The sequence below is a fragment of the Genypterus blacodes genome, unplaced genomic scaffold (genome assembly GCF_046128005.1).
Source record: "Genypterus blacodes isolate CSIRO-AG114 ecotype Tasmania unplaced genomic scaffold, CSIRO-AGI_Gbla_v1 ptg000233l_1, whole genome shotgun sequence".
NCBI lineage: Eukaryota > Metazoa > Chordata > Actinopteri > Ophidiiformes > Ophidiidae > Genypterus > Genypterus blacodes.
In genome coordinates, this window is record NW_027467031.1 from 428,079 (window position 1) to 448,615 (window position 20,537).

Genomic DNA, 20,537 nt, shown 5'->3' on the forward strand with positions numbered 1-20,537 from the left:
CAAGGTCCAAAGCTATTCAGGCATAGAAACACTTATTGTGCATGCGGGAAGAAATGACAAGATGAGTTCCAGCTCAGGTCTTTGTCTCAGGCTCGCCATCGAGGACACACAGGGACTAAGCATCTCTTTTCGTCCATGATGTTGGCGCTGTCCACTCAAAGAAGCGAGGAACTGGTTTGGTTTCTGTCATTCTTGTGGCGATTCTTATCCGACACCACTGCTCCTCACACAACACCTCTCAGATCTGTCAAGCTTCTCCAGGTGAAAGAAATGTGACCACAGATAGGAAGTCGAACTGTCAGCCCTCACATGACGACTGAACGATTAAAGCGAAAGCACAATCTCCACATGTGACCTACGACCTACGACCCACAAGATTCCTTAAGCGTGTCTCTAACATCTCCGTGGAACGCCTCAACACTCAATGATCAGAGACTAAATACAGAAGCAAATGAGGTCTTTTAATTGATACAGTAAATTCATAAACACATTCATATTGTAATTATGGACGTGATTCACAATAATATCCTTTATCTGCAGGCATCCTGAGAGGAGAGGAGAACTTTGTCAGTCCATACAGCAGATTAAACATTTCTTCTTTTTCAGTGGGCATTTCAGAACGGTTTACTGTAAATTTTTAACATTAACACACACACACACACACACACACACACACACACACACATCTCACTTGGCTTTTCCCTGCAGTTGCTGGTGTTTGTGCCTCATTGTGACGAGCGCCGTGAGGAGGCAAACTAGACACAGAGCCGGGAAGGAGGCGCAGGCCCACCACAGCTGCCTCTCCTCAAACACCTGCACCGCCCCGCCCCCCTGCGTGGCGTAGTCCTGGAACAGGGCCTCCAGCTGACACAGGGTGCACAGAGACAGGAAGATGTGGAAGATCTGGTGGCCCTGGCCTACAAAGTCACAGTGACCAGGGAAGAGGCGCTCGGGGACGGGGTAGGCGAAGAATAGGGCAGAGAGCAGGAAGGTAACAATCTGGAGGGCGTGGAAGACCAGCGACTGTTCCTGTGACCAGGAAACGGTGAACAGGCGGTGCATCACGGGGCTGATGTCCCACGCGTACGCCAAGCTAGTAGGGATCAGCTGGCAGATTTTGCGTTGTAAAGGATACGGCCTCTTGTAGCGGCATTTGGCGAAACAGCAGCCCGCACAGGACAGCCACCCAAGAAAAGCAGCTCCGGGTAGAAACAGCTGCCCTACACAGCTTTCTCTCCAAGCTGGCGTGGAGGCGTAGAAATAAAAGCCCAAAGCGCAACCGTACTGATACACAGCCACGCCCACGTAGTCCATGAAGAAGAAAAAGTAGTGAGAGATCTCAGAGTGAGACTGGAAGAGGTGGGCAGCCACACTGAAGGACAGGTAGGTGAGGGCAGAGGCCATGAAGAGGGCCAAAGGGAGGGAGTTTGCGTCCAAGGTGTACCCCAGGGCACCTACGTTGGCCCACCATCGGAGTAGCAACAAAGGGACCACCAGCAAGTGAGTCCACACGTTCAGGGACTCATTGTGTCTCTGAAAGAGGCTGAGCAAGTAGCAGCGCCAGTCCTGATTGGCGGGGCGGTACCCGGACAGAATGTAGGGCTCTCGAAACAGGTTTGGGACCTGCGAGGCTGTGACTGTGGGGCAGGGCAGAGGCAGGGAGGAAGGGAAGTAGTCCAAGAAGCTGGGCAGGCGGCCGCGGTGCTTGACGCTCAGGGTCAAGGTGCTGAGGCGCTGCAGGATGTCCCCTAACATGGCTGTGTGGTGGAGAGGCACCGATCAGATAAAGATGGAGGACTGAGGGCCACAAAACCCTGTGAGAGGAAAACAAGACAGCCGATCAGGGCATTAATCAGATTTAGTAAATGTTACCATGGAGATGTGAATGAAGGAGAAGGTTCTGAAATACCAAGAACACAAATGATACTCTAACACATTTCCCCGCCTCTCACCTTAAGTATTAACAGTCACACTAACACTGGAGAAACTGGTATACACAATGTAGACAAACCTGTAAAGGTCCTGCCTATAAGGTCCACAGGGTGAGAGAGAGAGTGAGGGAAAGAGAGAGAGAGAGAGAGAGGAATGCAAAAACACAATGTTGTCACCAAGGTAAATAAGCGCCTATAGAGGAAACACCAAGACCAACACCCACCACCCATCTGAGGGCAGGAGGCGCTCCACTATTCCCTCCCTGCCCATGTGTTACCTCTGCCCTTGTTATTGTTTTTGGCATACACACACACACACACACACACACACACACACACACACACACACACAATCTGTCTGCATCTACTGTACAGGATGTAAAGCTTCCATAGAACAACAAGCTGCTTGAACTGCCTACAAATATATCCATTTAAATTAGAAAGTAAATAATTATATATAAACATGCTGTAAAGAGTGTCAGGGTCTTTATATTACAAAGCAGAGATTGTTAAGTGTCTCCTGATCGACCATCACCTCATCCGTCAACTCACCTGTTGCTCCCCCACTGCTTGAGTCCCGCTGAGTCTCTGCTGCTGGGGAAACTGAACGAATAAAGACTCAAACCAACGCCAGGAAACGGCACCGAGCAGTGATGTTGTTGTTATGAGCCGCCTATGAACGGCATGTTGAGAAAAGAAGCTTTAGGGACAGAAAGCGATCATGCACAGTCCAGCCCCCGGTTAGCTGAGGTGTGGGCGGGGTTAAAGTGGCCAGGGTTAGTTTTTGATTTCCTGTGCTATCATCGCAATATGATCGACTGAGAAACACATTGTGATTGTGACGTTTACTCAATCAATTTCAAGAAGATAAATTAATATATATATATAATTCACCATGATTTTTGGTGTTCGGGACATCCTTTTTGCAGCTCATTTAATTTATCATAGACTTTAGTTTGTCACATATAAGGCTGCTCTTATGGTCGTTCATTAGCTTAGTGATAATTATTTTACATGGGACAATACAGCATATTTTTGGCATACATACATTCTATCTATGTATTGGAATGTTTTGTTGTCATTTTGTAAAGCAAGTAGGAACAGAGAAAGGAAATGTTTATTGTCGATACTATCATCATACATTTGCTGCGTATGTCGCCACCTGCTGGTCACATTTGTGAACTGCACGAGCCTCCTGCCTCTTTTCCTCTTTGTTTGCGCCCGGCCCCTCTTTGCTGCCTTTTCGCGCGATTTGTCGAAGAGTGCGGGCTCGCGCGTTGACAGCCGCGATCCTATTGGACACCCGTTTTTGCCGCGGAGTATGCAAACGCGAGCGTGCGCATTCGTCCAATCGTTTGTTACGTCGCACGTCTAGCCAGCACGTACTGGCGCGAAAACGTCTCAGTTGCGTGGTCTCACTGCAGGAGAGAGCACAGGGTCGCTGAAGTTGTCTTTTTAGCTTCGTAAAAGTGAAATAAATAATCGAACAAAATGACAACCGACGTCCTCGAAGACCTTGAGATGCGGGAGGCTCAGAGGGATTATCTGGACTTCCTAGATGACGACGTAAGTGTGATTTTTGTTTAAAAACACGGTTATGGGATAGACCCCATGGCCATAACAAGAGGTGCACTTGAGTCTTTTAATGAGCTCAATATTACCCTTTAATTGTTCTTATTTGCATGTACTTCGCGTTAATATCGCAATTTCTGGTGATCGACCTGTTTGAAAGTGCAGTTATGTTTTGCGGTGGACATGAGGACACAAGTTGAGGCAGCATCTTTCCAAGTTTGATAAAGGCATTTGTCAGAAATCGTTTAAGTTAAAACACGAGTAAATCTCAACTGTATTGTCTGTTTACCTTTTGTGAACTGCAGCAAGACCAGGGGATCTATCAAAGCAAAGTCCGGGACATGATCAGCGAGAACAAAGCTCGACTCATCGTCAACATCAACGACCTGAGGAGACGCCATGAGGCCCGAGCAGCGAAGTAAGAGCTTAGACTTTCAATATCCCTGCATATGTTTACGTTTGTGGTAAATGATGTGATTGATTTCCAGCAAATGTTCACTTAAATGAGAAAAAGTGTTACTAGTGTATATAACTCTTCAAGAAACACTACCCGGATCCTCCCTCTTAGGACATCACCTACTCTGTCCTAGCTCGTCTGATGTTCTTGTTTTCTAATCTTTCATTTCTAATTTGTCCTTTTTTCCCTCATTCATCATAGTACCTAACTTATTGCACTTCTACTCTAGCTCTAGCTATGCTCTTAGTTGTTGGTTTAGGAAGGAAATGCGCTTACGATTTCTTGTGACCTGAAGTTCTTTTATCTACCTTTGTTGAACGCACTTATTGTAAGTCGCTTTGGATAAAAGCGTCTGATAAATGACCGTAATGTAATGTAATATAATAACTACAGCTGCATACCGTTATGATGTCATGATGTCTTGTCTTCTGTCTCAATGCTCTCTGTCCTCCTCTGCCAGGCTGATGAACAGCGCCTTTAACGAGCTGCTGGCGTTCCAGCGGGCGCTGAAGGACCTGGTGGCCTCGGTGGACGCCACCTACGCCAAGCAGTACGACGAGTTCTACATCGGGCTGGAGGGCAGCTTCGGGACCAAACACGTCACCCCCCGCACACTCACCTCCCGCCTGCTGGGCAGCATGGTGTGTGTGGAGGGAATCATCACCAAGTGTGAGTCTCCTCAGACTGCAGCGATCTTCTTCAATCGCTCTATTCCACTTCTTCCCTTTAACTCTGTCCGTCACTCTTCCTGCAGGTTCTCTGGTTCGGCCCAAAGTGGTGCGCAGCGTCCACTACTGTCCTGCCACCAAGAAGACGCTGGAGAGGAAGTACACAGACATGACCTCCCTTGACGCCTTCCCCTCCACCGCCATCTACCCCACCAAGGTGACTTCAGAAGGTTTAACCCAGCCTACAAAGATTGAACTCAAACGATATTAAGTTTGTCTCATCCTGGAGTTCTGTCTCTCTCTCTCTCTCCGTCTCTCAATAGGATGAGGAGAACAACCCACTGGAGACGGAGTTCGGTCTGTCCATCTACAAGGACCACCAGACCATCACGGTCCAGGAGATGCCGGAGAAAGCTCCCGCCGGCCAGCTGCCTCGCTCTGTGGACATCATCCTGGACAACGACCTGGTGGACATGGTGAAGCCGGGGGACCGAATCCAGATCATCGGGACGTTCCGCTGCCTGCCGGGCAAGAAGGGGGGCTTCACCTCCGGTACCTTCAGGACCATCATGATCGCCTGCCACGTCAAACAGATGAACAAGGAGGCGTCGCCCAACTTCTCCGCCGGCGACGTGGCCAAGATCCGAGGCTTCAGTCAGTCTCGCTCCATTGTAAGCCATCACACACACGCACATGAAATGGTCTGAAACTCCAGCTGGAACAGAGTCGATCAAAGTTCCCGTGTGTTTCCAGGATGTTTTCGATCAGCTGGCTCGCTCCCTGGCCCCCAGCATCCACGGCCACGAGTACATCAAGAAGGCCATCCTCTGCATGCTGCTGGGCGGCGTGGAGAAGGTTCTGGAGAATGGCTCGCGTATCCGTGGAGACATCAACGTCCTGCTCATCGGTACGTGTGTTAATCTTCGTTCTCTAATGGTGTATTGGTGTTAAAGTGATGTTTCTGTGTGGGGATTCTCTAACGTGCGTCTCTCCTCTTCCACTCGTCTCCTCCAGGTGACCCGTCAGTCGCCAAGTCCCAGCTGCTGCGTTACGTCCTCCACACGGCGCCCAGAGCCATTCCCACCACGGGCCGAGGCTCCTCCGGTGTGGGTCTGACCGCCGCCGTCACCACAGATCAGGAGACGGGTACGACACACTCCTAAAGACGCAAACACACTCACACGCAATGAGATTCTGGCGCTTGCATCACGTCTCGACCTCTTCCTCCTCAAGGCGAGCGTCGTCTGGAGGCGGGCGCCATGGTGCTGGCCGACCGTGGCGTGGTCTGCATCGACGAGTTCGACAAGATGTCCGACATGGACCGCACGGCGATCCACGAGGTGATGGAGCAGGGCCGCGTCACCATCGCCAAGGCCGGCATCCACGCCCGGCTCAACGCACGCTGCTCCGTGCTGGCAGCCGCCAACCCCGTCTATGGCAGGGTGAGTGTGTGTGTGTGTGTGGGGAGAAAGATGACACACACTCGTATTCCTGATGACCGTGTGATAAACTTCCTGCTTTGCCTCGCCCGCAGTACGATCAGTATAAAACCCCCATGGAGAACATCGGCCTGCAGGACTCCCTGCTGTCCCGTTTCGACCTCCTCTTCATCGTTCTGGATCAGATGGACGCCGAGCAGGACCGCGAGATCTCGGACCACGTGCTGAGGATGCACCGCTACCGTGACCCCCGCGAGCAAGAGGGCGCAGGTACGAGCACGCTGCCAGTCACGCCTCGTCGTCAAAGCGTTTTCCTGTCCTGCTTCAGTGGTAATAATACACGTCCGTTTCCGTGGTTACAGCCATGGCTTTCGGCGGGACGGTGGACGTCCTGGCCACAGACGATCCGGACGCGGTGGCGGTGGAAAAGGAGGAGCTGCAGATCTACGAGAAGCACAACAACCTGCTGCACGGGACCAAGAGGAAGAGGTACGCAAACGGGGTCAGATGAGGGGTCAAAGGTCACCACGATACCACACACACACACACACACACACACACACACACACACACAAATCCATTTATTAATTCATTTCAATCCCACATTTGAAGGGAGAAGATAGTGAGTAAGGAGTTCATGAGGAAGTACATCCACATCGCTAAGGGCGTGACCCCTGTGCTGACCCAGGAGGCGGCCGATCACATCGCAGAGGAGTACTCACGGCTCAGGGGCCAGGAGCAGCTGGGCGCCGACCTCGCCAGGGTGAGTTTGAACCCAAAAACAACATCGTCACAACACGAACCCGTGTTGGCCAGAACGACCTCTCACCTTTCCCCGTCTCCTCCCCTTCGCCTGCTCAGACGTCGCCTGTGACTGCTCGTACGCTGGAGACGCTGATCCGTCTGTCCACGGCTCACGCCAAGGCCCGCATGAGCAAAGCGGTGGAGCTGGAGGACTCTGAGGTCGCCGTGGAGCTCGTCCAGTTCGCCTACTTCAAAAAGGTCAGCGGCGAAATCTGCAAAACCAGGAGCTTCGGTTTGAATTAAGACGGTAAATAAATCATAAATAGATAAAAATAACTCACTCCGACTCTCTTTAGGTTCTGGAGAAAGAGAGGAAACGTTCCAAGAAGGACCGTGATGCCGACTCTGAGGAGGAAGAGGAGGAGGAAGAGGCAACCACTCAGGGCACACAGAAAACGCAGAGGAAGAGGTAAACACGCCGAGGCTGGAACCCTTTGGAATTGGAAATGGGGAATTTTTTTCTAATCCAGTTTGGCTGCAGTTTTAGTTGATCAGATTCAGGCTTGAGTGTCTTGACCCTGTTTGTCCTGCAGGGGTCGCCGTGGCTCCCAGGGCAGTGACCCCTACAGCCCGTATGACTTCAGTGAGAACCAGGAGATCCCCCAGAGTAAGAGCACACACATACACACACACATGCTGCTTAAATCTGCTCTCCATTGATTTGTCTGAGGTATTGATTATGTATGTGTCCCTTTAGTTCAGGCTGGAACCCCTAAACCATCCAAAGCTAAGGGTGATGAAGAGGAGCCCATGGACGCCTCTGCCTCTGGATCACAGCCCGACCTCTCTGCAGACAGGTGGGTCACGTCCCTACATCCTGTCGCCTCAAGTTTGCCGATTCACACACACACGCTTGGATCGCTCACGTCATCCAATCAAACCTCTCCTCTTCTCCTCCGCCAGGCTGAAGGAGTTCAAGTCGTCCCTGTTCACCGTGTTCCAGTCGGCTCACGCCCAGTCGGTGAAGATGAAGAACCTCAGGGAGGATGTCAACAAGCAGCGGGAGAAGCCGTTCACGGAGACCGAGGTCCGCGCCGCTCTGACTCGCATGCAGGACGACAACCAGGTCATGGTGGCCGACGACATCGTCTTCCTCATCTAACGGGGAGGAAGACTCGTCTCGTTTCTGAGCTCGATCATGTGGACTTACAGGAAACAGAGATTCATGTGTTGCGTTCTGTTTTCCTGCCTTTTCTTTGTTCTATCCTCCTTGTTTGGCTTTGATTGTTTTGTCGTCGTCCAGCCGAAGCACCAATAAGTTCAAACCTTTTATTGTGGCGACGCTGATTTGGCGGTTTGTTGATTATTTCTGCGCAAGACAAACATACAATCGATTTAAAGGCCACAGAGGAAGTTGCTGCGTGCTTCTTTACACACTTGTGGACGTGTGGACTTCATATAACGACCTGATTAGTGTAACATCACCGCAGGGACATTGTAAAGCTGTTTGACGCTCATCAGAATTTGTATATAAAATGTTTCAGAATAACTGCAGTTGTCTGTTAAAATAAATAAAATGTCATACTTGGGAATACCAGATTCATTTTTAGTGTATATCTGTGCCAATGTAGTGCCGGTAAATCTGCTGAATCTCCCTTTGGTGTGTGTGTAGTGTGTGTGTAGTGTGTCACAGCGTCTATATTTGTCCCCACAGTCGCAGTTTATAAACCCACAGACTTCCGGCTTTGCACCGTTTCTACCTGAGTGTCTGATTGCTTACAGATAAGGCCAAGTGTTTCTCATGTTATACATCAGCCTGGGTGGATGTGGAACCAGCAACCTCTGCCGCCAACCATCCAGGAATTAAGACGCCTGAAGCTCTCGACACCCACGACGTGACTCACCACCGCCGAGAGAAAACCCCACACGTCTTGCATCTTTCACTTCAACTTGCACCAAGTTTCAGTTTTACTTTTGTTTTGGATGTCGAAAAGTCTGAATTAATTTCTAATTGACACCTCAAATGTTTTGTTATCATTCTCATCACAGAATAGGATGACGTTTTGGTTAGGTTGTTTAATTATAGCAGTTTTAGCAGTGGATTCGTAAGATTGTTGTGCTTTCAGGCCTGGAAATCGTTGTCGCCCTCCTGTGGTGAAAACGTGTACTCCAGTTCATGAAATAATGCATAGTCACGTCGAGGTCTTTATCTATTAAACAATTCAAAATGTTTTATATTTAACATTTGAGTGTATGAATGGTTGAATGTCTTCTCTTAACATTATTCAAAGGGTAGATTAATCTGAATACTACACTGATAATTAACATATTAAACATTTTCTCATTAAATACAATGTAAAGGGTCTCATTCTCAAACCTCTTACATCATCTAGCCCTTGTATTATGTTAAGGGTCAATTTGACCCATTTCAGTTTTTGTGTTGATCAAAGTACTGGTTTACCTTTCTTTCTCTTCATGAAATTTTGTGACTTTTCCTCATCTGGGGTCATGAACTGGTGTGTAAAATCTGGACACTTTCAAGTGTAGCGTTAGGTCTGTGCAGATTTTGGTTACGTTGATGTTGGCGGGTCATTTTGACCCGGACACTTTAATGTGGCTAAGTAGCTGTTCAGATCCAAAATAAATCCCCAATTATTTATATTTTGACTGAGTCTGGGTCCCAGGGACCCAGATGTGTGGAGGGGAGGAACTTTCTCTCCCTTGTCTCCCTTGAACCTTCTCTCCCTTGTCCTTGTCACCATTCTCATGTCACCTCTTTGACAAACACACCAAAAATGAGCTCCAGAAGGTTGACAGCTGAGGAAGCTTCATCATTGATTTTTAACTGGGATAGTGATGCGGAGGAAGAGATTTCAGAGACAGAGGATCTTTTTAGAGACCGAGGACAATGTTATTGATGACCCAGATTATCTATTTTTCTATGATGAGGAGGATTCAGAGGAACAGTCTGCCGTTGTCTCTCCATCAGATGAAAATCAAGGAACGCAGAAATAATCATCCACAGAGGGGACATGGGCATCTAAAGATAATATAATATAATAATAATAATGTAATATAAAATGGTCAACATCACCACAACAAAGCCTAGGCAGACTGTCATCTTCCAATGTCATCAAAATGACACCCGGTCCTACAAGATTTGCTGTCACACGAGTTGATGATATTCAATCAGCATTTCAGCTCTTCATATCCCCACCAATAGAGAGGATTAGGCTGGACATGACTAACTTGGAGGGGAGGCGTGTATCAAGAGAAATGGAAGCCACTGGATCAGACTGACTTGCATGCTTACATTGGAATTCTGGTTTTAGCTGGAGTGTACAGATCAAAGGGAAAAGCAATGTAACCGTGTGTTTTCATCTGCAGAAAACACACGGTTACATTGTGTCCATCATGTGGAGAACATTGAAAATGTTGAACATTGAAAATCTGAGAAAATGGGGCGAGTTAAATTTTAAAAAATGTGTTTGTGAAGAGGGATAAACTTTAACTTAATAGTTTTTAAATTTAGTGTTGGAATTAAAAATGTATTCTGTTTAGAATTTAGTCTCTTTTCTCAATGTTTATATTATCTAAAACAAAGTTGTTATTGGTTTAACCTGATTTTTTTACTGTTTTGAGTGGATTTACACAGTGCGGGTCAAAATGACCCGCAACATAATCAACGTGATTTCTTTTCAACATAATACAAGGGCTAGGAAAAAAAAACTTGTTTCCTGACATTCACTGCCATTTTGCCAGAGAGAGAAATGTTTGTGATGAGGGGAAGCATGACCGATCTTCTGAACATCTTCACCTTCAATCGTTTTTATTTGATTTGTTTGGATTCGATTAACCTTCTTATAATCATTTTTCAGTTTCCCGAATCTGATCTCATCCAGTTTGGCACCAGTTAGTAGGTCGCCCGCACTACCATCGTGCATAAGGCTGAGTCATACTGAACTTTTGGTTTTAGACGGAAGTTTGTGCTGACTGATTCCAAAAACACTGCTGGCCTACATACAAACAAACAGAGTGGGTGTATAGGTGACGGCTATAATGTGTGTAAATGTGAGTTCTAATCAATTAAACCACTTTGTGACGTAGATAGAAACCTCGATCAGTTTGTTGAAGCGTTGATTTCCGACCCCGTTAGTTTGTTTTCATTTGGCGTCTCAAATTAACTAAACGAGCCTCGATCTGATCCAAGCTAATCTTTAAAAAGCGTACGTGAAAAGGTTCAAAGCTGTTTTTGCTTGGGAAAGTTGTCTCTGTGAAAGTTACACACACCAGAGTGCCGTTACCACAACAAGTCAGGTCAAAGGGGAACATTTTCACACCTCGACAGAGTTTTAAAAAAGAAGGTCAGAATGGGGTCAAACTTGAGAAGAAATCAAGAAAAGGGCAGAAAATCAGGAATCATTTTTACTGCAGAGAAACACAAAATGTTATCTTGTGATCAGATCGTGTGTGTATCTTCTAAAGATGTGACAGTCAGCAGAACCGCAACGCACACCTTGCCAACACACACACATCCACACACCTACACACCCACACACAAACACTGTCTGCCTGCATATAAACACAGCTAGAACATAGACACACACGGCAGACGAGTGAGTGAGACGACAGAATCATGTTCTTGGTGAGTAGGTTCACTTTGGATTTCTGTAAATCTGTAACCATGGATACTTGTTATTAGTTTGATATGATGCTCTACAATGCAGTTATGGTTCTGATGCAGATCTAAACCGTTTCCTCTTCTTCGGTGGTGCTATGCTGGGCCTTGTTTGCTGCGTTTAGATGCTGGGAGCTTTGTTGGTGCTGCTCAGCCTGGCGGTGCCGCTACATGCAAAGAGGAAGGACCAGAGGGTCTCTGTACAGCTGGGGAACAGGACGGGACAGAGGGGACAAATGGTGAAGCTCTTCCTGGACACGATGCTGCAGCCTCAAATGGCCACCGTGCCTGCCTCCAATATCGCCAACATGTCTCTGTCGCCGTGGACATACAGGTAGGACATCATTCAGGGTGGAGCACCACATAACCATGAGGTCGTTATTGCTAAACAGGAAATGGACTGACTGGTCTCTCTCTCTCTTCTCTCTACCGTCTACAGAGAGTCTTGTGATGACTCCCGCTTTCCCAGACAAATGTTACACGCTCAGTGCCTGACCACCGGCTGCCTGAGCCCCCAGGGAGGAGATGCAGGAGGAGGGGAGGGGGAGGAGGACATGTCCCTGGAAGCCAAACCCATCTACTACCAAGTCCTGGTGCTGCACAAGTGAGCTGAGACTCAAGAATCTGAAAAGAACTTACCAGCGTTTGAACGATAAGATGACATAATCACCCGTCATCTTCTTTTTCAACAGAGTCCAAAAGCATAAGGGGAGCAAAAGGACCGGAGAGAGGAAGAGGAAGTATCACCTCCAACTGGGCACGGAGGTCATCACAGTGGGTTGTACCTGCGTGAGGCCGAGTGTCGCACACTCCACTCCACTCTGAAGTCTTTAGGTAGTTTGTGAGTCTGCTTTATTACTTTCTAACTTAATCCAGAGCTGAACGGTTGTCTGATCGTGTGTATCATTATGTTGGATTCAACCGAGCTCATTTATGAATCCACAAATGAGTCGGAAAATTGTCTTGTTTTTTTATTGAAGTGGTGTAATAATAAATGCTTTCAAAATAATGAACTTTTTAATATATTTTAATATAAGAGAGATTGTGTGTTCTCGTTATTGCCAAAAATGTTCCAGATGAGTGTGTGTTACAGTATAAGATGCTGAATCTCATATGAATATTAAAATGGATATTTCAGAGGTTTTGATTGGATGTTTAACCAAAGTGGTAAATAAAAATATCCACCTAAGCCAGCAGACAAAATCTGACCATCATATTTCCTGTTTTTCTGTATTCTGGGTGATAAAATGATGAGAACCAGAGCAGAGACGTGAGTTCAATCAAGCTGTTTACTGACCATGCCAAACACATACAATCAATCCAGCCTCCAAGAAGATAAAGTACAGCAACACACACTTACAGCAAGTACAAACCCTTTGTCACGACTCCTCGGTTACAGTGCAAATATGTCACACATATTCACCGCAATTAAGTCAGTGTGACTCAACAACTCAAGCATTAGATTTCACAGCACGACCTCTTTATGTGGGATTTTCATCAAATTCTCTTCACCCGGACTCTTGGATAAACAAAGCTGCGTGTCACCGTCCCTCTTCTGTTTACTCACCGTCTACCTCATGTATGCATATGTGCTTTTGTGTTGTGCTTGATGAAATAAGAGTGCAATCAGTGCTCTAAATCTAGTCAAATGCATGTCACTGATCTACATCTACACTACAAGTTTAACGACCTAAAAGTTCACAGGGAGCCCGAGAAATGGCAGAATACAGCAGAGCTCCCTGTTTTTTTAAGCTTTTTACAATGCGGTTTTCGCTTCTTCTTCTACTACTTTTTTTGTTTTGCGCCGTGGAAAAGGAAACGTGACCCCAACCTTCATTTTACGTTCAGGATCCATTTAGTGACGAATGCACAGATGTCCCCAGATAGAGCCAACAAGCAGTGTGGACCCAGAGGAAATCAATTACTAATTCAATTCGGAGACAGCAGAAGTGTGTGTGTGTGTGTGTGTGTGTATGTGGGCGTGTGTGTGTATGCATGTGCGAAAGTTTTCTATCAGATTTTGACTAAATAGGGCTCCTTCTAACTAGATCTTTGTCCAGCATCTCAAATCTCCCTTCAACTCTTCATCACACACGTAAAACAAAATAAAATAAAAAATAAAATAAACCAAACATCATTCTGTTTTTTAGATTGCAGCATGAACCACATAAATTAGCTTTAAGTAGCTTTTGTTATTTTCTGATCGCTTGCTGGTACGATAGTGGGATTCAGTGATGCGTTTACTGACCGTCAGCAAAAGAGGAGAAAAACACTTACAGGCTGTTATGTCTGATGGAAGGAACAACAGATGAGACAGTTTATTTTATTATTTGTTTTAAACTTGTTCCTGTTTCTAACCAAGCATAGTCTTTAGTTTTTTTTAAAAGTTATGAAATGAAGCATTTTATTCTATTTTTATTCCCCCCCATAACGCCAATATTCTTACAAAAAAGCCAGAAAAAAAGAGATTTCAGTTTAAGTACAGCTTGTTCATCTTCATCTTTACAGCAGACATCAAATACGAAAACTTGCCTTTTCCCTCTTTTGCTCGTGTTGCATTTGAGTTCTTTTTTTAATTTCCTGCACCGTTTTTCCATTTCCTTGCTTCTTCTCCGTCTCTCATGGCCTTCCTCCTCCTCCTCCTCTTCCTGCGCTCCATCACTCCACTCGTTTACCGGCAGGCCTCCTCCTTCATTTCCTTGTTCTTCCTCACCTCCTCTGCGTGTTTGTCCTGTCAAACACACACACGGACACACATGTATAACCACGATCACAGAGCTTCATTCTGCTTTAGATCTTCCACCATGACGGCTCATTAGTCTCGCACGTCCGCTCATTTGATCTGTGCCTGATCTTCAGTCAGACGTTATCTCCACTTCTCTGCAGTGAACTGGAGCACAGCTTGGTTACGGTAAGCGTGGGTGGACCCAAGCAATAATGACGTCGATACTAAAAGAGCCTGCTGGGTGAACAGATCAACCGGGCCGTACCTTCTCCTGCAGCCTCTCCAGCATGGCGGCCAGCAGAGCCTCCCTGTTCTCCTTGTTGACCTCCATCTTCTGCTCCAGCTTCTCCTTGGCGTTCTTAATGAAGTTGTTGTTCTCCTCAAAGGCCTTCTGGATGACCTCCCGCTCGTGCTCCCTCTTTTCAGCCAGGTGCTTCAGCAGCTCCGCCTCCTGGCACTAGGGGGCAACAGAGAGCGTGGACAATACAGAGTCAATGGGTGATTTTTGAAGAACATCTCAGAGTTTGAATCTTGCTTCTGATCATTTGTCTCTGCATCTTCTGAACCGCCCACATCATCGACTATCTGCAGCGTGTTTACACCCACTCGAGACATTTACCGATAGTTATGAGTGGGGAGGCTTGGGTAGAATGTGTCAACTCTATTTATGGAAAACGGGTGGAGAAGATACAAAAAATGCAGAACAAAATATCAGCATTTAATGGAGAGCAGATGTATTAAATGTGTTCTGTTCAGCCTGTAGGTGGCGCTCTAATAACTACTTTGTAATGTTAATCATACAATCTAAATAATTTTCCTCCCTCTGCATCATTCATACAGGCCACGCCCCAAAAAGTACTGCAAAATGACTCCATCTTCCTACTTGAATTCCTTCCAAAAAGCCAATTTTCGCTTTTTTTCTAACGAGGCTTGAACACTAACAGGTGCACATCCCAGTGTGCATCAGGACGACTATTCATATCGACAACACAGATGTTGTTGTGTGGTAATGCAATGAAAGGACAGATTGGGGGTCGACGTATCTTCGGCTTCGCTAAAAGCAGAACTCGTGTTCACTGAGACGGATCATCTGCCCCCTCCCCCTCCTCCTCTTCTGGCGGGTTTGAAAAGGTCGGCAAATTAATTCCCGCATGGGTGTGAAATCGATACATTGGTGTTATTTCCGGGGTGAACAGCGAACGCGGCGCTGCTGCTGTGTTTTGGTGAGATGTTTGGTGTCATGGCAGGTGAAGGAGACATGTGAGCGCCGGGCTGTGGAGCTCTAAAGTTTCTCCCTCCTCACCTTTCATCCGCCTCACTCTCTGCTTGATGAATATGAGCCTTTGTGTGTGTGTGTGTGTGTGTGTGTGTGTGTGTGTGTGTGTGTGTGTGTGTGTGTGTGTGTGTGTGTGTGTGTGTGTGTGTGTGTGTGTGTGTGTGTCCTTGCATGATTGCCCTTCCCTGTACTTTGATGTCCCTCACTTCATCTTCACACTGCTCCCTTCCTCCTCTCTTGTTCCCCACAAAATGGCCTCCTCACCTTTCGCCTATCCTCTGCGGCTTCCAGCTTCTTCTGGATCTCCTCCAGGGACGGGTCGCGGCGCTGCGGCATGGACGTGTTGAGCTCTGGCACGCCGTCAAAGGACGGGGGCTTGAGGATGACCTCGAAGGCCTGGCCCGACGCCCGCTTGTTCAGCTCAATCACCTCCACCTCTTTGATGACACACCAGCCCAGGTCCACTGCGTCTGCAACAGACCACGGCCATGTTTACCCAGGGTTTATATCACAAAGGAAATGTGTTCTTCTGCTGCGAATCATCAATCTGTGAAGTTCGGGCCGTTTCAGGAGTGATGGCGTGCGGGAGAAGCTGTAATGTATTTTTATAGCGTAAGAGCGACACATCAACCTTCAGCTGTCTGGGGAGGAAATGTGTCTGTTTGCATGTTAATCCCCCAAAAAGTCTCAACTATTCTGAGTTCCAGACCAAACAAGGTCTCTGCAAACAACTTTTAGAGGTTACTATTCATGCCTAAGTCCTTGCAAGTAATGTGGAACAGAGAGAGAGAGAGAAAGAGAGAGAGAGCAAGACCTTCACAGGTGTTTATGATCAGGTTGATTAGATCTAATAGAACAGGTGTAATCAGCCAGAATGACTCACACCTGTGTGGCTGTACCATGGTGTGCATGGGTGTAATGGCTTTAGAAACCATGCAAACACACACACACACACACACACACACCGAGAGAGAAGCAATAACAAATAAAACTCTTTACCTTCTGCCTTGTATGTGGTTTTTTCTGCAGTCTGTGGTTTCAGGCAGGAGCAGAACAGAGACACCAAGGGGAGCTCCTTCATCTTCTCTTTGTAGGCTGAGGACACACACACACACACACACACACACTCAGGCTTGCACTACTTAGCTTGACATTGTGTTGACTGGGCTCAAATTGAATGATGATGTTGCACTCAAGAACCGATGATGCAACTCTGCTCCTCAACAACCACAATGACCACGGGCGTTTCATTGTGTGTGAGCGTTTGTTTTTTTGTTTTGATTACTATCCCTCATTTATATCTATACATTTAAGAGTGCAAAGCTTTTTAAACTGATCTCCTTGTTGGAGTAAGAGGGGGGGAAAAAAATGGAGCAGTGCAGTTTCTGCTGTCGCTGCGTTTACCTGCCAGGGTCATGGTGTGACTGTGTAGATAACTCTCCAGGGAAACGGATGATCTTTCACTCTGTCAGAGGGAGAAAGAGAGAGAGGGAGAGAGAAAGAGAGAGAATTAGTGGGGAAATGATGCCGCTGCTGAACAATGACAGCAATTTTCTAGAAAAGTGCTTTGCTTGCGAGAGGAACAGCCCGGAGTCTCTGACAAATGTTGGCTGAGTTCATTCCCACCATCAAGAATAGAAATTGAAAAAATGAGGGAGAGACCATCACACACAATATTGATCACAACTTGACCTTCAGTGAGCCATATTTGCAATTCATTAAATCATTAAACAGTTAGACATCACTAATCTGTATGCAGGTGTACATTTTGCTTGGAGGTTTAGGGAGTGTCTGAGCCCTTGTGTATGTGTGTGTGTGTGTGGGTGTGTGTGTCCTGTCAGCCCTCTCTGTGTGTTGCAGTGCGTGGCGGCCGTGGTGTGAGGGAGAGGCAGCCGCATGTCTTTGGGAGGAGAGACAAAGACAAAAGGGTGTGAAACGGAGAGCCGGGCGCATAAACAAGAACGCAACAACAGCCTCAGTAACCTCCAGACTGCTTCACCTCCTGCCAAAAATGGACTGCAAACATGTAAACAATGCGGCGATACGCAGTGTGAGCACGCAAAGGTGAACGCTGCTGCATGGCAAACACACACACACGAACACACACACAGCTGATTTTTTAACTGGAAAGGAAACTATTCATACATTCAAACAAATAATCCCAACTCAATCATAATTCAGCCGTCTGTCGCAGTCAGATGGTCTCATCAACACTGAATTAATGCACATCTGAAGTATGAATCTGTAGCTCCCTTACATCTAAAATGTAAAGAACCCTTAGACTGGTGACAAATTAAAGATTTTGAAGTTGTTAATGCTGTGCTGGGGGAACATAGTCGCTCATTGTTGGGTCAAAAACCTCCCATAGGTGTTCAATTGTTCAGATCTGGTGACTGTTCTATCAAAGCGTTCCCGTGATGCCTTCATGAACCACAGATGGTAGCATTGTCATCCTGGAGGCAACCACTCCCCTCACTGACAAGATCACTTCCTCCAGCCCAGCACACACACGCTTACAATTAATTATCTTACAATTAAAAACATGTAATCGGGGCTGCGGCATCGTTGAACTACGTAAGTTCTCTTCTCTCGGCTGAGTAATCATCGGCTCAGCGATCCTGTGTACACACTTGTGCTGCGTATGAATATGGAACAGGCGGTGGCGCGCCGGGGGGTCTTGCTGTCGGCCTGATTAAACCCGAAAAAATCTGCTTCTCCACCGCGCTGCCTTCCTCTGACTCAGCTGCTGCACAGGTGATCATCGCCGTGCACACTGGGTGCAGATAATGCACCCAGAAAAATGGAAAGACAACGTTCAGGAGTGTGAATATGTGCAGAATACGATCGTTCAGGTGTGAATTGTCTCTCTGTCTCACTCATTCATATGTATTTTATACATTCAGGCTTCTCGTATGCGTTGAAATGGTTGAATTGTGGGTCAGCAGTGAGATCCAGAGTGTGAGAGGAGTGTGCTAATGAGGCAACCTATAGCACAGAGAGAGAGAGAGAGAGAGAGAGAGAGAGAGAGAGATGGCTCATTGCGGTGTAGAGCACACACTCAGCTAACCACCTTCACGGGGTTCCCAATGGACAAACACACACACACACACACAGAGAAAGGATAGATATATGCACATGCACAGAATACAGTAGATGGACACGTGTGCTGTGGTGCTATGGTGCAGGCACATGTACCTGCAACACACACACAAGCATTCATATTCTCTCTCTACACACATATACACACACACACACAGACAGAGGACGGCCTCTCGTTCTCGTGAAGCCACCAGAGTTGCAAATCAATGCAGTGCTTCCTGCAAGAGTCTGCCCATTTCGTAACTTGTCAATATAGGGGAGGGCGGGGGAAGAGAGAGAGAGAGAGAGAGAGAGAGAGAGAGAGAGAGAGAGAGAGAGAGAGAGAGAGAGAGAGCGAGAGAGAGAGAGAGAGAGAGAGAGAGAGAGAGAGAGCGAGCAGGTACACATGGGAAATATTTTCCGAACCGTTCCGCCTGACTCTACTTTTTTATGGCCTCTTTTATATGATATTCATATATGGTCGTTCCCCTGGAGTTCACCGTCCTTCATTTCTTTTTGAAGACAACATTCCTCCTGTGTCCTGTTCAAAATGTTGCCACTCTATCTAGGACACAGTTTGAATGTGTGTGTATGTATTTAAATCATGACTTATTAATCATTTTGTCTCTCTTTAAATGTTAAAGCGATATAAGCCTCGTTCCTCATGTTCTACACAATAATACTTCTTTTCTAACGAGATGTACATTTTGGAAAGTGCTCAGTCATTCTAATTTCAAATCGCAAACTCGCGATAAGCAGCAGCAGCAGCAGCAAAGACTTTGCAAAGGGGAAAAACCCAACTATACCCCAAATTAATGTGTCAGTGTCAAGATGATCTTTGTGTTTCCGAGAAGTTTGAATTTGGGCTCTTAAATCTGTTTCCATGCCGATTAGGTTGCTGTGTAATACAAATGATAGAAGTCACACACACCTAACTGAATAATATTGGCTAAACAACAGATCATTCAGGAGTATCTATGCAGTATCTTTAACATTTTTATGAAGCATTTTGACTCAGACTGGCTGGATTCACTATCATAAACTTATCTCGAATCCTTTTCCGAACTAGAGGGACACTCAGGCAGCAAACCTCCACCAAGGCCCCCCAATCCCTCTGTGGCTGCATCTCTGAATGATGAACTAGAGATAAGTAAATAAATAGAGATAATCTGAATAACTCAATAATCTAAACCTGCATCTCTATTGAGCATTTTTCAAACCAGTGTTTCCATCATGGTGGATGTTCTGGGTTATCCTGTAATTGTTCTTCACAGTGATTCCATACATGAGGGCCAGGATCTGCACCTTACTGGAGATCACCTTTGGGTGCGTTTGCCTGAATTTCCTGTCCAGATCTCTTTTTTTAGGGGTGTGATGATGGTAAAACACATTATATTGGAACGTTAAAGCAAATGATCTGGATTGCCTCCAGTATGTAGCGTGTTCTTCCCATGATCGGGCCTAAACACACACAAAGTTTCATCAAAATCGGCGCATAACTTTTGGAGTAAATCCTGCAATAAACAAGCAAGCAAGCAAACAAACCGGCACAGATGGAAACATGGCCTCCTCCTCTCTTTCTCTATGTCTCTCTCTCTCTCACACACACACACACACACACACACACACACACACACACACACACACGCACACAGAAACAAAGCGTCCCCTCCACATATGGGTGATTAATAATAAATGACACAGGTTACACAGCATGGAGTGTGTGGGTACAGTACACAGAGTTCTTATCCTCTCTCTCTCTGTCTCCCTCTCTCTCCCTCTCTCTGTCTCCCCCTCTCTCTCTCTGTCTCTCTGTCCCTCTATCTCGCTCTCTCCTTCCCCCGACAGCAGGAACTACCGCATCATCGTTCTTTTCCCTATTACACCCTACCAACAGTCATACACAGACACACACACACACCTACACCTACATACACTCACATACCATTCGATCGCTACATGGAGAACT

General features: G+C 46.6%; 4 protein-coding genes across 4 annotated transcripts; 2 read left to right on the forward strand and 2 right to left on the reverse strand.

The window, feature by feature from the left end:
* Positions 1 to 462: 462 nt before the first annotated feature.
* paqr8 (progestin and adipoQ receptor family member VIII) lies at positions 463 to 2,627 on the reverse strand. The gene is made up of 2 exons (XM_076170887.1): positions 2,484 to 2,627; positions 463 to 1,814 (listed from the first exon to the last, which is right to left on the reverse strand). The coding sequence occupies exon 2, from the start codon at positions 1,753 to 1,755 to the stop codon at positions 688 to 690; it is 1,068 nt and encodes a 355-aa protein (XP_076027002.1). The 5' UTR covers positions 1,756 to 1,814; positions 2,484 to 2,627; the 3' UTR covers positions 463 to 687.
* A 678-nt stretch (positions 2,628 to 3,305) lies between these two features.
* Positions 3,306 to 8,966, forward strand: mcm3 (minichromosome maintenance complex component 3). Its single transcript, XM_076170913.1, has 16 exons — positions 3,306 to 3,497; positions 3,809 to 3,921; positions 4,421 to 4,629; positions 4,715 to 4,845; positions 4,952 to 5,299; positions 5,382 to 5,535; positions 5,643 to 5,774; positions 5,862 to 6,070; positions 6,163 to 6,337; positions 6,430 to 6,556; positions 6,680 to 6,830; positions 6,929 to 7,069; positions 7,168 to 7,280; positions 7,405 to 7,478; positions 7,569 to 7,668; positions 7,775 to 8,966. The coding sequence occupies exons 1-16, from the start codon at positions 3,423 to 3,425 to the stop codon at positions 7,971 to 7,973; spliced, it is 2,451 nt and encodes an 816-aa protein (XP_076027028.1). The 5' UTR covers positions 3,306 to 3,422; the 3' UTR covers positions 7,974 to 8,966.
* A 2,446-nt stretch (positions 8,967 to 11,412) lies between these two features.
* Positions 11,413 to 12,570, forward strand: il17a/f3 (interleukin 17a/f3). The gene is made up of 4 exons (XM_076170914.1): positions 11,413 to 11,456; positions 11,615 to 11,823; positions 11,929 to 12,093; positions 12,182 to 12,570. The coding sequence occupies exons 1-4, from the start codon at positions 11,448 to 11,450 to the stop codon at positions 12,312 to 12,314; spliced, it is 516 nt and encodes a 171-aa protein (XP_076027029.1). The 5' UTR covers positions 11,413 to 11,447; the 3' UTR covers positions 12,315 to 12,570.
* A 252-nt stretch (positions 12,571 to 12,822) lies between these two features.
* stmn4 (stathmin-like 4) lies at positions 12,823 to 16,907 on the reverse strand. The gene is made up of 5 exons (XM_076170884.1): positions 16,895 to 16,907; positions 16,490 to 16,585; positions 15,755 to 15,960; positions 14,480 to 14,671; positions 12,823 to 14,220 (listed from the first exon to the last, which is right to left on the reverse strand). Exons 1-5 carry the CDS (start codon positions 16,905 to 16,907, stop codon positions 14,161 to 14,163), a joined length of 567 nt encoding a protein of 188 aa, XP_076026999.1. The 3' UTR covers positions 12,823 to 14,160.
* Positions 16,908 to 20,537: the final 3,630 nt, after the last annotated feature.